Genomic DNA, 15,901 nt, shown 5'->3' on the forward strand with positions numbered 1-15,901 from the left:
TAAGGACCTCTCGAGACCACTCACTAGTGTGGGTGCCTTTACAGGGGGAGTTTCAAGTAAATAAAGGAAGGATGTTAGGCAGCTTGTGAAAGTAAATATAGTGCTGCGCTAGGCACTGAGGAAGACATAAGTGCTATTGTTACAGGACACACCCTGTGAGTCAGTACAGCAGACAAAATGAAATCACATGAATACAGGGAATTCTGTGAAATTGTGAAACCCTCTTGGAGTGACAACAGTGTGGTGTGCGTTGAAACCCAGACAATTTATATATTTTCAAATACAGACACACCAAGCAATTGTGGAATGCCACAGGCTGTTGGGGACAGGGTAGCAAACAAAGTTAAAAAAATAATTAAAAGTTAATACATTTATGTAAAGTACACAGATGTAAAATAGATGGATTATTCTACACATCTATACAAAGTTATACACCGAATGTACAAAACATTAAGAACACTTGCTCTTTCCATGACAGACTGACCAGGTGAATCCAGGTGAAAGCTATGATCCCTTATTGATGTCACCAGTTAAATCCACTTCTAATCAGTGTAGATGAAGGGGAGGAGACAGGTTAAAGAAGGATTGTTAAGCCTTGAGACATGGATTGTGTACATGTGCCATTTAGAGGGTGAATGGGCAGAACAAAACATTTCAGTGTCAAGAGCTGCACTGCTTCTGAGTTTTTCACGCTCAACAGTTTCCCATGTGTATCAGAATGGTCCACCACCCAAAGGACATTGAGCCAACTTGACATGTGTGGGAAGCATTGGAGTCAACATGGGCCAGCATCCCTGGGGAACGCTTTGGACACCTTGTAGTGTCCATGACCTGACGAATTGAGACTGTTCTCAGGGGTGAAATTCAATATTAGGAAGGTGTTCTTAATGTTTTGTACACTAAGTGTATACACTATTAATAAAGAAATATAAAACATCTTTAAGCAGATGTTTAACATTCAAAACAGTTCAAGTGCAGTTATGTCTCTTTCCGTCCATATTATACCACAGGAATAGCAACCAAGGCAGGTGTTCAAACATGCAGTTATGTCTCTTTCCGTCCATATTATACCACAGGAATAGCAACCAAGGCAGGTGTTCAAACATGCAGTTGTTGTTGCACAGAATATCTGAAGGATTTTGGCCAATGTAGATCCAAAGTTGATGCTGTAGAATAGCTGTGACATTTATAACATTTCAAAGTAGGGTGAATAATACAATGCATCAAATACATCACATATAGTGTTTCAGTTAAAACACACTTCTGTCAGAAGAGATAAGAAAATACAGGATGAAACATGTCTGTGTCTAATAAACTGCCGGAAGCCAATTTTATGTTTCGAAATAAATGGTCACGGTCATGGGAAACTGATTCAATAACAGAGCAGCGAAAATCCCCTAGGTGACGTTCAAGAATTTGTTTCTGCATTGATTTGTTCAGATCACATTTCAACCCGTTGTGTAACAGCTCTTTGAAACAGAACAGGCGATGTTGGCTTCCAGGTCTTAGGCCATGTAAACATGACTGAGGAAGATAACAGGAGAATTTGTCCACAATAATATCTGATTGAAATGATAACTAGACATCCGAGGAGGCTGGTGGGAGGAGCTATAGGAGGACAGGCTCATTGTAATGGCTGGATTGGAATCAATGGAACGTGGTCAAACATGTGCTTTCCATATGTTTGATGTGTTTGATAACATTCCATATTTTCAACGTCAGACATTACAATGAGCCTGTCCTCCTATAGCTCCTCCCACCAGCCTCCTATGCTAGACATACATAACTACATACTCTACATAAGATGTTTACCTTTTGGTCTGACATAAGAGTGGTCCTTGCACAGTAACGTGCATCTTTTTTTAGTTCCAGATCCTAAAATCTCCTTAAAAATTGGAAGAGGAAAAGCTAAATGGTTTGAAGATAACAAGCTAGTAATAGCATGGATGGATATTACTGTAATTGAAATACATGATTTATGCATAGCAAGCATGACATGATAGTGTATCAACAGTGGATTGAAATAAATATCTCAGGCCTTTGGAATAAAAGCAAAACAAATTTAATTTAAATTTAAACAAAACTGTTCAAATAGTAATTATCATGTTTGGCGGCAATAACAAAAAGTGTTCTTTGCATATAGTGATATAAGGCACAGTTTTAGCACTAATGTGCTAGTTAGATGTCCATACTGAAGGCAATAATCCCAACACAATCACGACACAATGCCTTTAACGTCACAGGTTAGCACCTCGTCATGTTTCTGTTCCTGTCCAAGCTGCCTGTGAAACTGGCCCTGCTTTTGAGCCCTCCAACAATGGATATTCTGGCCCAGGGTAATACTCTTGATGCTTGGCAAGTGACTTAGCATGTTATTTGGCAATGACGTTACTCCAGAGTTGGACAGATTGAGCTCCTGTAGAGACACAAGTCCACTGAACACAGCTGGGCTGAGTGCTTTTAGCTTGGCGTTGTTGGACAGGTCCAAGACCTGAAGGTTCTGAAGGCCTCTGAAACTGTTAGGCTGGATGTCAAAGAGCTCAGGAAGCCCACTGAGGGATAGGTGAACCAGGTCCTTGAGGTCCTCAAAGGCCCCCTCCTCAACGTGTGAGATACTGTTCCCATCCAAGCTTAGGTCCCTCAACGGGATGCCTTTGAGCTTAGGCACGGCCCTCAGCTGATTGGCTGCTAGAGTCAGGCTCTGGACATGTAGCAAGGGGCTCCTAGAGGAACTCCTGGAGACCACCGTCAGCTGGTTGTGGGACAGATCCACGTTGATTGGCTCTCCATGACCTTTAGTGATGAACATGTCGAGGTCAAACTCCCGGAAGTGGTTGTGGCTGAGATCAACCTCAGCCAGAGGGAGGCCAGAGAAGCAGCCCTCATCCAGGCCCTCCAGGGAGTTGTGGCTGAGGTCCAGAGACTCCAGGTAGCGCAGCCTGGACAGGGCCTTGGGGCTGACCATGGATATGCGATTGTTGCTGAGGTCCAGGCTGACCAAGGTGGTATAGCCAGGTCCAGAGAGCATAGTGTCGGTCAGCAGGGACATGGAGTTGGAGGACAAGTCCAGGTGGGCAGTGTCCAGGGGGATGGGGATGGGACTGGTGCCCACTCCCCTGCAATCCACCCTGGTCAGGCTGAAGCTGTCGAACAAGCCAAAGCTCTCCACCTCACAGTGGCAGCTTGGGTGGCAGTTCTTCACAGCTCCAGCTTGGCAGTGAACAGCCAGGAGCATCCACAGACTAACACATAGGGGGAACGACATCGTGCTCTGTAGGGGACACAAATACAAAACAAAGATGTTACATCTAATGTATGTTTGGGCTAAAAACAAATTATATATTGTAGTGACTAGCAGATATCTGAGAAAAGGTCAATGGAGAGATACATGGATTACGTGACTAGTAGTCTAATGTCTTCCATTCTTTCAAATGAAAAGAAACAACTAATTGGATATTATTCTCATTGCCTCAAAATAAACAAATACAGTATATGGGTCATTAACAGCACTCTGCATCATCCAGTGAACAGAGCAACATCCTGATAAACTAGAGGAGATTGGGACTCCATAGACACTACAGGGAGTAAAAAATCTCTGTGAGTCACAATGATATGCACTCCATTACAGGGATACATTAAGGATATAAATACATACAGCTAGCGTTAAACACATCATGCATAAATATAATCTCTACATACGCATTAAATACAAAATAAATATGACAAATGTGGTAATGGCCATAAGTGACTCATTTATTGTTTATTTAGTAGACACACGTTAGCAGTATTCCTTCCCTCAAGCCGCTTCTCTGAACAACGTAACAAAGATTACTCTCGGAACAGACAGTAAATGTAGTGTTAGAAAACTCAAATTTAGAGATTTTCCCTTTCAAAATGCCACCTGTTACCGGAAACACTTCAAGCTTTCCTTGCAACACACACCAACAGCCCTAATTTCTCTTTTCTTTGGGCTCCCAATGGATTTGACCTCATTTTCTTGATCAAAGAGCTCATTCCCACTTCTTTTTCTTAGTTTACAACACAAACTATTCATGGTTGTGAGGATGCAAAAGGAGACATCATCGCTCAAGGTCCTTATAATATCTGTGTCTCATCTCTAAAGGTGCTTACACTGGGAAGAAGGAAATGTCATCAGTCTCCTCCAAGCAGACAGTTCTGTATTAAGATGTCTGAGACACCAGTAGCTACTCATTAGAAAGTTCACATTTAAGTACTGTGTGTCAAATGGCACGCAGTATCGAAAATAACAATGGAATGTCGGACAAAACAGTTAACCTTGAAAACATTTAAATAAGTTTAATAACCAAGCAATAACTAAAACAGAACATGCACTTCATACCTCTATTTTCTGTTGTCGCTAGTTTCCTGTTCACTCCACAGCGCTAGATATCTGACTGAGAAGAAGGCTGGTGGTTTCACAGGACTTTTGTTCCCTAACCCACGTCCTTTGTGGAGGTAAATGATCTGCTCTTAAACCTATTAGTGCACTTGGCAGCAACACTGGCATAATGAGCAAAGCAGAGTACCCACACGCAACAAATGGAAATTGGGCAAAGGTTAAAGGGGCAATCAGCAGTTTTACTTAGAAATTAATGATATGTACCCATTGAGTATTTAAAAGAACATAACTTGGAAATGCCTCATGAGCTAAGTTCAACTGTTGTACCCCATCAGAACCCAAAATATAAGCTTGTTTTAATCCAATGTTTGTAAACAAAGTAAATGTAAACAAACACTGCATTGCCTAAAAACATGGGTAAAACTATCATTTTGATATCATGGATGGTCTGTCCTAACATCTATAGCTTAGTCTTTGAATTTGAGAGTGGAAAAAAATGTCTAGCCCCGTCCCAACCGCTTTTTACCGAAACAGTGGTGGGGAGGACACTTTGATATTGTTTAAACGGCTCATTGCTGCTTTAACAATTGTAGTTGTATAACAACCGGTCATTGGTCAGGAGGTGTATACCCAAGCATGACCCAGCAGAAAAGCCATAGAAGGATTGATCATTAATTTGTGCAGTGGGCCAAAGTTAGGTACTGTATAGTCTGTGGAAGATTATCACATCAAGCTTTCGTGCAGACAAATTACCCTCTAGTGGCCTCATGGGTGGAAGGTTATTACTTAGCCAAGATAATGCATCCACCTGACAGGTGTGGCATATCAAGAATCTGATTAAACAGCATGATCATTACATAGGTGCACCTTGTGCTGGGGACAAAAGGCCACTAAAATGTGCAGTTTTGTCATACAACAATGCCACAGATGTCTCAAGTTGAGGGAGTGTGCAATTGGCATGCTGACCGCAGGAATTTCCACCAGAACTGTTGACAGATAATTGAATGTTAATTTCTCTACCATAAGCATATGTAATGGATGTGAAACGGCTAGCTTAGTTAGCAGTGTGCGCTAAATAGCGTTTCAATCGGTGACGTCACTTGCTCTGAGACCTTGAAGTAGTAGTTCCCCTTGCTCTGCAAGGGCCGCGGCTTTTGTGGAGCGATGGGTAACGATGCTTCGAGGGTGACTGATGATGTGTGCAGAAGGTCCCTGGTTCGCGCCCGGGTATGGGCGAGGGGACAGTCTAAAATTATACTGTTACATTGATGCTGTTGACCCGGATCAATGGTTGCTGTGGAAAAAGGAGGAAGGTCAAAAGGGGGGTGAGTGTAACGGATGTGAAACAGCTAGCTTAGTTAGCAGTGTGCGCTAAATAGCATTTCAATCGGTGACGTCACTTGCTCTGAGACCTTGATGTGTGCAGAAGGTCCCTGGTTCGCGCCCGGGTATGGGCGAGGGGACGGTTTAAAATTATACTGTTACACATACTCCAATGTGGTTTTAGATAATTTGGCAATTCGTCCAACCAGCCTCACAACGTTTCCCAGTTATTCCATGGCCTGCATGTTTGGGATGCTCTGGAGTGTCGTGTACGACATCGTGTTCCAGTTCATGCCAATTTCCAATACAGCCATTGAAGAGGAGTGGGACAACATTCCACAGGCCACAATCAACAGCATGATCAACTATGTGAAGGAGATGTGTCGTGCTGCATGAGGCAAATGGTGGTCACACCAGATACTGACTGGTTTTCTGATCCATGCTCCTACCTTTTTTAATAAGGTATCCGTGACCAACAATGCAGATGCAAATCCATAGATTAGGGCCTAATGAACATATTTCAATTAACTGATTTTCTTATATGAACTGTAACTCAGTCAAATCTTTGAAAATGTTGCATGTTGTGTTTATATTTTTGTTCAGTATATATAGTGTAATATTGGGATGCAAACTCAAAATTGAATACAGTACATACTATATTTGACATGGTACAGGTGTCTTCTTTTTTTTAAAGGCTATAACCATGTGTGAGAGGTGTATACTTTTGTTTCAAATTAGATGTTTAAGACTACCAAGAAACACTGTGTGACCCTGATTTAGCCCACAGCAGTAAAAATGTTTTAAGAGTTATCTGGTATGTTAATCCTAGATGGCCTGCAAAGGCTACAGAAGGTTATTATGTAACAGAGGATGTTGGATAATCAAAAAGGAGATCTGGAATAGTTTAGAATCAACATGAAGACTGATGTGGTAAGCTGCCCAGAAACTCTGATATACTCAACTGGAGCTGTTCATGTTGTGTGGCGGTTGAGTCAGTTTATTCTATTAATCTAAAAATAAAAAAGATCATGCAAATTTGTACAGCATTTCAGTAATGTAGCAAAATATCATCCCGCAAAGATCCATCTTGGATTTCCATATATACTAAACCAAAATATTAACACAACATCCAATAATTTAAACAATTTTACTAAGTTAGTTCTTATAAGGAAATCAGTCAATTGAAATAAATTAATTAGGCCCTAATCTATGGATTTCACATGACTGGGCAGGGGAGCAGCCAATCAGAATTAGTTCTTCCCCACAAAAGGGCTTTATTACAGACAGAAATACTCCTGTTTCATCAGCTGTCTGGGTGGATGGTCTCAGACCATCCCGCAGATGAAGAAGCCGGATGTGGAAGTCCTGGGCTGGCGTGGTTACACATGGTCTGCGGTTGTGAGGCCGGTTGGACGTACTGCCAAATTCTCTAAAATGATGTTTTAGGCTTATGGTAAGGAAATTAACATTAAAATCTCTGTCAACAGCTCTGGTGGAAATTCCTGCAGTCAGCATGCCAATTGCACAATCCCTCAAAACTTGAGACATCTGTGGCATTGTGTTGTGTGGCAAAACAGCACATTTTAGAGTTGCCTTTTGTTGTCCCCAGCACAATGTGCATCTGTGTAATGATCTTGCTGTTTAATTGAGTCTTTATTTAACTAGGCAAGTCAGTTAAGAACAAATTATTCTTTACAATGACGGTCTACCGGGGAACAGTGGGTTAACTGCCTTGTTCAGGGGCAGAACGACGTACTTTTACCTTGTAAGTTTGGGGATTCGATCCAGCAACCTTTCGGTTACTGGCCCAACACTCTAAGCAGCTTCTTGATATGCCACACATGATGGATTATTTTGGCAAAGGGGAAATCCTCACTAACAGGGATGTGTGCACAACATTTGAGAGAAATAAGCTTTTTGTGCGTAAGGAACATTTCTCGGATATTTTGTTTCAGCTCATGAAACATGAGACCAAGACTTTACATGTTGCGTTTACATTTATGTTCAGTATAAATAGCTCAGCTTCCCCGTCATGAGTTGAGCCACTCTGTCCTCAGTGTGTGAAAGAGAGAATGTGTTTTATTTGGATTTGTTGACTCAAAGCCGGAGTCCCCCCTACCATACAAGATTGGGCAGATAGACAAAATAAGTAGAAGATATCAAATGACGGTGAGTGAGTATTTCCCCATTAAACAAGAGCAATAAATGTATTGTGCTTCTGCTTGCCACAAATCCAAGATATCTTTAATAAGGTTTTGTTTTCACAATACTAGATGAACTTTTACTACTCATTTGTTTCCATTTTAATAAAAACAATTACTTCGACAGGGAATCATCCTCCCATCCCACGTTTACAAGCCTGCATTCTCCCCAGACATGGACTACACCCTGCCGCTATGACATGGCTTGTCCATAGATGTATATATTCTTAATGTCATTCCTTACTTAGAAGTGTGTGTATTGGGTATATGTTGTGAAAATGTTAGATACTGCTGCACTGTCGGAGCTAGAAGCACAAGCATTTCGCTACACCCGCAATAACATCTGCTAAAATGTGTATGTGACCAATAAAATGTTATTTGAGTGACTTAATTAGAACACAGAGGGGCAGTCTAAAGCCATGCAGTGGGAATCTGTGGCTAAAACGAAGTGCTCATTTAGTTCAGAAGTCTAGTCTACTACATTGGTGCTAGCTAGTGTATTTTCCCTCTCTCTTCATTGTCCAAGTATGTTGTCCATGAATACATCTGCTGCTCTTTTACTGGGGACATTGAACTTCTCCACACCAGGTGTTCCTCTCATCCTTTCACCAATAAATTACAGCAAACAGTAAATGGCTGTTAGCCCAGACTTACAATCAGCACACTATAATTACTTGACAACTACGGCTGTAAGCACCTCAACTCTCCTCAGGGGAAATTGTAGGCCACAAACATCTCACTTTTAGGATCTTGTCTTTCAACATGCTTATATCCTCAAAAGACCCCATATACATTTCATCTGACTTCCCGTATTCTTTAACGCTCAACATGTGAGGTAATGCTAAGCTATGTGGGAACTGGGAATTATGTTTTATTGCATTTTCGGCCATTTTCCAGTGTCATTTGATGTCCTGGCATCTGAGGATGGTTTGGGCCTCATTAGAATAGGTCCAAGTAGGCCTTTGCAATGTTGCTCATACCTGATCTCTGCAGCTCAGACAGCAGGTCTATCACAGTTCAGAAGCATTCTCCATGTGATGGAGAGTACACTCCCAGAAAAAAAGGGTTCCAAAAGGGTTATTTGGATGTCTTCATAAGAGAACCCTTTTTGGTTCAGATAGCACCTTTATTTCCCTAAGAGTGCATTTTACCAGCTAAATCCCAAAGTCAAAGCCTACAAGCAATTTAATTAGGAGAGATTGTGTGGGCACGCTAATCCATTTAAGCCAAATGAATGCATGACATTAAGAAGAGCCAGGTTTAATGTGAGCTTGAAGTAGTGCAGAAAACAGTATAGGCTAGTCTCATCAGGACAACAAGTAAGTCCTCAGTTTCCATAATTAATAGGATTGAACTATTGCACTGGCTATATTTCAGTGTAGGGTTAAAGTTTACAAAGCATTTCAAGACTTAAAGTGATATTATCTCAAGATGAGTTCCATACCATCTGCTGTGAAGATCCAGCTAAATTACTCAATCCCAAATAAATGGAAACGATGGGCACAAATTTGATCATCTCAGACACTCATTTCATAATTTTCGATGGGCCTATTTTTCCCCATTCATTTGGTATTGAGGAATACACAGTAGGGTGCATGGGTGGCATTGGGTGAGTCCCCCGTGGATGGTGGTCTCTGAGCCCTCTAGCTATGCAACAATGGGGCGCCGGAATATCGCGTCCTGGCGTCATTGGACTATGATTTAGTTTAAAACATATTATATATATATGGCATACGATTATCTCAACATTAAACCTATTTTGAGTCATGAAAACTTAGATTTAGAGTGAATTCTTCAAAAACTAATAATCGCCATGGCAATGTCTTGCTTGCATTCTTTTCATAACGTCTGACTCAATGCCCTATGCATGCATTTCCACATAGGCTGCCTAAACGCCCATTCAAAAAAATAAAAATAAACGGTATAAGCGCAATATGAACTGGCCTCGGTGAGTAAAACAAGGCTAGCAAATTGACTTCGTTTGCCGCTGGAGATCAAATTTTCTGTAGCCGTGGCAAACCTCGCCTTACCTTGCAGCCTGCCGACTTTTCTGAGACCGTCAAACTCATCCGTGTGGTACCTGAGAAATGAATCATATTTCATATGTACCAGACTACTCCCAAGTCCCGCCACCTTCTTCTGTTAATTATCACTCGACTTGTCACATTTCCATGAAGCACATCACTCAACCAAGTTTGGCCTGTGAATAAGTATTCTTCAAGGTTTTAAGTACATGATTACAAGTGTAATTAACTAATAGGCTATTATGTGCAAATTGTACCTATCAGAGGAACGCAGTTTTTCTGAGAAATCAGAAATATGATCTGACCTCAGTCGTTCCAAGGCTTAAAAACCTTGAAATCAAAAGAAAAGTTTAAAATACCGTTGATAACAAGGACTATTCTAACTTGCTCACACATTTCTGACATACCTTTACCATCAAATAGGAATTTAGACCGTTAGCTCTCCTGGACAATCCAGTTTACTTCACCACGCCAAGGAATCTTGCAAGAGACTCAACCTCCGCTCCCATTTTTGTAAATCCCATATCATTGTGCGGTTCAGGCAAATTAGAGATTTCTTGCGGTTTTATATTAACTGTCAGTGCTGCAACTATCTATCCTGAGTTGAGGTCGAGACGAGACTCCCCAGACTTCTTCGTAGAGCACTGAAGTCCAGATAGGTTTCCGCCAGCATTACTTTGAAGTCGGACACGAAAGAGGCGCACTCTAGCGGCGAGACTGTTGCTTCGGCGACCGACACGAAATGATTCTATTGTTACTTACAGATACTCTATGAAGAATGTTATGCAATAGAGCCCCACAGTGGAGGTGTCATAATACCCATAATACCTAGGGGTCAAAAAGGGAAATTGTTCCAAATGTTTTTCCACCATTAATTCTTCCAAAAAGGGATTTTAGAAACGCTTAAAATAACGGCTGTGTTTCGTGTATTCTTACCCCGGTGTGACGTTTTGATAACCATGCAAATCTCTCTCAGGCAAGGTGATTTTTCTCAATATTTTTGGCTCCATTTACTCTGATTCGAAAAGTAGATGACATGCAAAACTACAAATCCCTGCAAGCTCTTGCACATCATCTCTAGCTGACACATTTTCTAACAGGTATTACTTAAATTAAAAACTTTCACAAGACAGTTCACAGAATTGTCCATTTAAAGAAATGTAGCCAATTTATTGATTACTCCATTTAGCTAACAGAGAGTCAATCTAGAGATGATCATCTATGCCTCGAATCGACAGTCTCGTCCAGATCATCTTGTCAAATGTAGTTCATTATAATAGCCACATTAGCAGCTAATTAGTGTGTGTGTGTGTATATTGATTAATGTCACCTTGTCCTAGAGAGATTTACACGGTTATCAAAACATCATGCAGGGTAAGCCAACGCGAAACACAGCCCTTATTTGAAGTGCTTTAAATCCCCTAGTAAAGAATTGTGGGAAAACGATTGGAACCATTTCCCCATTGACCGCTAGGTTTTATGGGTATTATGACTCATACTGTGGTACTCTATAGGATGCCTGTTTTTACTCGGACAATGATGGGGTTCTACTTTAGGAAATATAGCCCTTTTGGCTAAAATAAATTGAGAATATTTTTTGGTACTTGCGCACCTTAGGGAAAATGTGGCTGGTGATGAAAATGGAAAATAGGAAACCCCAAATAGATAATAGATACTGTAAGCTATCTAGATTCTAGAAACTCTCTATTATTAAGGGAATGCTCAACAGAATTTCACAATGTTATGTAGCCTTTAGCCTAAATCATAAGATAGCTTTTACGAAATCTAAGTAATAAAAGGCTAAATGTTTAGTTTGGGCAATGGCAAATGTCCCCAATAATGCAGACTAATGGATTCCATGCTTTTCGTTTTTTATATTTACTGCAGCCTCAATGTGGTGATGAAGGCCATCCATAGCAACTGACAAATGGTTGATGTAGACATAAACAACAGGGGCTCTGCTCTGGGTAGTAACAAAGCTTTAAGAGGAAGCGAGAGGGATGGGAAGGCCAAGTGGGAGAAATGATGATCAACATCTGCTGCAGCATAATACTGGGCTCCCCGCTGTCCACCTGGGGGTTCTGGGCTACATTTATTGTTTTCACAGTATGATAACAGAGAGTGGGCCCCAACACACACACACACATACCTACAGACAGATGAAGAGGCAGGTATGAAAAACATTGAAGTTGAGAGAGAAAATAATATGTTTATTCAACTGTGGGCTTACCTTTTTTTTCGCAGAAGTGGTCTTGTCAGCAGAATTTGGGAACCTGGCCACATCTATCCTCTAACTGTACTTGTTCAGGTCTGTAAAAATAAACAGCTGAAGGTGAGATTAGAAGGTTGCCACAAACAGTTTGCTGACTGTGTCCTCAGAAAACATTGGCAGTAACAGTCCCAAAACAATATCCCTCCCTATCTGTCACTTTCTATTTGGCAGTGAATAGTGAAGTGGCTGGAAGAGTTAGAATAGTTCCATAGAGAACCGTGTGATTTTGGAATCCTGTTCATTTATTAGGCGATGTTCAGTGAATGAGTCCCTTGTGTAGCTAATTATGCTATCTGTGGTGAAAGTTTTGCTATCAGAATCTGTAGGGATGGGGATTGCTTGATTGTTAGACAGATGATAAAAAAGTTTCTCCAGCTAAGGTATGGGGCTGGAGAAATGTAACCACACTTAAACTGTATATAACCACCCTAACTATGGACTGATGGTCCATGAGATTGATATGGTTTGAAACATAGTATTTTGAAGCAAGAATTTGGCTCCATCTAGTGAATGTTAGAGTGAAAATGACTGCTCATTGGCTCAAATGGGGGTCCGACGAAGCTCTGCTTTTCCAGTGTTAATAAGGGACCCACAAATGTTATTAGTATTTTCCATGAAATACAGACCATGCATGTAGTTCCAACTTTTCTTTTTAATTAACAGAGGCTGCATTTGTAGAGTTCCATAAAGAAAGATGCCCTTTAACTCACATCAAGTAACACATCAACATTTGTCATTGAAAAATAGGTGTGTGGAAATTCAGTTTCATTGTCATGGTCGGTTCAGGGGAGGGGGGGCTTAACCATCACAAGGGTTGGTAACTTTGTATGCATTCAGCTAGAGTCTGAGGTGCAAATGACTGGGAGGGTGAATACATTCACTCTACGGGATATAACATGTGCTCAGTACCAATGGTTCGTCTCTGAAACAGTCCATCGTTAGTTCTCCATTCTTCATAAACTACTGCTAGTGAGGGAGTGTGGCCTAAATCTACAGCGCTATAAATAGATGCATTGATTTGGTAAGTTCAGACAGTTTCTGACTATTGTTTTAATGTACTTCTCCCTCCACTCAGTGTGCAGAAAAGGCTTTTTGTGGTGCGGAGTGCTCACGAGCAAAGGGAGAAGGCACAAGAGCAAAAACTAAATAAACCACAGAAACTTGGATATGTCTAAAAAAAAGGAACAGTACATCATAGAAAGAGCTAGTGGCCAACAGTTGCAAGTTTACGCATTTACACACTATTCACACTTGTACAATAGGAAATCAAAGGAGTCTGCCCACTTTTCAATTAGGCTTATGAGGCAGCTCTTCTTCTGTAATGGACTTTCTGATCACTGACCTTTTGTATACCTGACGTGTGCAGACTCACTAACATTACTGCATTGCAAGCACAGCGGCTGCGTGGGGACAGAGCGGAGCAGACTTGAATGGATGCTAGGCAGTCCCTTTCTTTACTTCCAACACAGTAGATTTGATCTCTCCACACAGAATCCCCATCCGGTATAGTATATGAACAGTCCTAGTAGAAAGAAGAGGTTGTGTGGAGATGTTTGGAGCAGCTGCCTTGTGATTGGCACATTCCTCTGTGCCAGGGAACTCTAGTGGGGATAGATTGACTTGAACCCGTGGCAGGCGTGGTTAAAAGTACAATGTTTGTGCTCTTTGATCGAGAGGCAGGGCATCCAATGGCGTCGTCTTGCTCACTGACCCCCTAACTCTCTCACTGTGCTCTCTCACACACATTCACTCAGGAAAACAAAATCACATGCACAACATACAAATATTTACACTTTTGCAAACATCAATTTACTTGGAAATTAGTTACAGTTATTCATGTATGAACATAAAAAAGCTTGTTTCTGTATTATTTAGCAAAAACTACTCAAGTAATTTGACTGTTTTCTCTTGATTCACCCAGGAGAGGGGCGTTCCCCCTTGGTTAACTGATCAGGAACCCCTCCTCCCCAAATGCCTAGGGGCATGTGCTGGTCAACACTAAAAGTTCCATGGGCAAAGAAAACATACATTTTAGTCCGATTATCAGTCACCCACAGGCTTCTTCTTGCCATACTATTCTAAAAGCCCACCAGTGGTGTGGGATGTGTAGAGACTGGACGTTTCTTACGACCCCTCACCCCATTTCCACGGCAACATTTAACAGTCAGAGTGTGCGAGCAGGTTGCGCAGCAATGAGAGGGAGAGCTGTGGCAGGGCAAGTGGTGTTGTGGGCTGAAGAGGGTGAGAGAGAACCCCCCCACCCCCATCCCTTTAACCAACCTGAGCTACAACTAACAGCCTTCACATTTCTCTTTCCTAACCTGTCAGGACAAAGTGTCCCCCCCACTTTTCACAATAAAGTGCTTCAGCTAACAAATGAACAAACAAAAAAATCTAATTACAAATCTACATGGTTGTTTGCTCTTCAGGCTTCCTTCCCTGTGTATAAAACTGTGTGTTCTTGTTTGTACATGTATTGTAAAGTGTGTGTTTTGGCGTTTGAGTGTGTGTATTTGTTACAGGATTGGCTAGAAGGACTGCCCTTTAAACGGACTAATTTCATATACTCCTTTAAATGGACGAATCTCATATACTCCTTTAAATGGACTAATCTCATATACTCCTTTAAATTGACTAATCTCATATACTCCTTTAAATGGACTAATCTCATATACTCCTTCCTTCCACTTCAATACTAAAGACAATGTCAGACAGGCATCACAACAGCCTCCTCCTATTCCAAAACAATAAATAATCCCAACAGCAATACTAATACAGAGTAAAAACCTTTACATTATAATAACCTCTGTGATTTGCATCAAAAATATGTATTTTTCATGGGTGTATAAGTCTCTGGGCCCATGATAGATTGTCCTTATATCCATCTCTTTATTCTAGTACAAAATGTAAAAATCCTGCAAGTCGGATACAAAAAGCTGGGTAGAGTTTGTGTGTCCCCGTCCCACTCTATTCGGTTGACAGACAGCACACAAGAAGATGCCTGCGTCTTGTTCATGTCCTGTGAATGTCTCAGTTCCAGGTTCCTTTGATCATCTTTGGTAGTGAATGTGTGCATCATCTCTCACGCACTTCATCGTTCAGTCTGCGATGCCAAAGAAGGTGTTACACTATCTGCCGTGTCGTTTCCTTAAACTCAGAAAAAGATCCAAACGGAAAGGTGCTTGGACTGCTACGTGAGGGAACATGTGGGTTCCGTGCTTGTCCTCAATGTTATATTGTCAGGGTAGAGAGTGGTCCCTCTGGGCAGAGAAGGGGGACAGAGAGGTCACAACTGCCCCTGATATGTGTGTGTGGTCTGCTACTCGTACAGTGTGACGGTGCAGTAGCAGAGGGCAGAGATTCTCCGGTCCACACTGGCCTTGTCTGTTGAGGAGACACAAACACACAGTCAGATCACAGTGACTGTAGCTGCTGTTCTATGTCACAATGACCTGGCTACCATCCCACACACAGAGAAGCACAGTGCACTCTAAACCTCATCTGATTGAAGCCTCATCTGAAATAAGCTCAGAGCTGGACCAAGTGTTTCAAGTAAGCCTGTGAGTGCTGATTAAAGATAAGAGGTCAAAGGGATTTGTCATAAGAGACTCTAGTTAAACTTGACTGTCCATATTCATATCCACTACACCAGAGTCTCTGCTACAATGTGATGAGCTTGTCTGGTCTCTGACAGAGCCTGTTGGGGGAGCCTGGTTGTCAG

At 41.5% G+C, this 15,901-nt stretch overlaps 2 protein-coding genes across 5 annotated transcripts in view; both read right to left on the minus strand.

Moving 5' to 3' along the window:
* Nucleotides 1–244: 244 nt before the first annotated feature.
* LOC110507874 (tsukushin) lies at nt 245–10,651 on the minus strand. Of its 3 annotated transcripts, XM_021588257.2 has the most exons (3): nt 10,316–10,651; nt 9,915–9,964; nt 245–3,271 (listed from the first exon to the last, which is right to left on the minus strand). In XM_021588257.2, the coding sequence occupies exons 2-3, from the start codon at nt 9,951–9,953 to the stop codon at nt 2,216–2,218; spliced, it is 1,095 nt and encodes a 364-aa protein (XP_021443932.2). In that variant the 5' UTR covers nt 9,954–9,964; nt 10,316–10,651; the 3' UTR covers nt 245–2,215. The 3 variants fall into 3 exon arrangements, with proteins under 3 accessions (XP_021443932.2, XP_021443933.2, XP_021443934.2); XM_021588258.2 differs by lacking the exon at nt 9,915–9,964 and having other exon boundaries at nt 10,316–10,648; XM_021588259.2 differs by lacking the exons at nt 9,915–9,964; nt 10,316–10,651 and adding an exon at nt 4,361–4,700.
* A 2,163-nt stretch (nt 10,652–12,814) lies between these two features.
* The window catches only part of LOC110507875 (serine/threonine-protein kinase ULK2), a 46,379-nt gene continuing 43,292 nt past the window's right edge, over nt 12,815–15,901 (minus strand). For both annotated transcript variants that reach the window (XM_021588261.2, XM_021588260.2), the window contains one exon: nt 12,815–15,564. In XM_021588261.2, the coding sequence (XP_021443936.1) occupies nt 15,500–15,564 (65 nt within the window). In that variant the 3' untranslated portion in view covers nt 12,815–15,499. The remainder of the gene's footprint in view (nt 15,565–15,901) is intronic.

The sequence above is a fragment of the Oncorhynchus mykiss genome, chromosome 27, assembly GCF_013265735.2.
Source record: "Oncorhynchus mykiss isolate Arlee chromosome 27, USDA_OmykA_1.1, whole genome shotgun sequence".
Classification (NCBI taxonomy): domain Eukaryota; kingdom Metazoa; phylum Chordata; class Actinopteri; order Salmoniformes; family Salmonidae; genus Oncorhynchus; species Oncorhynchus mykiss.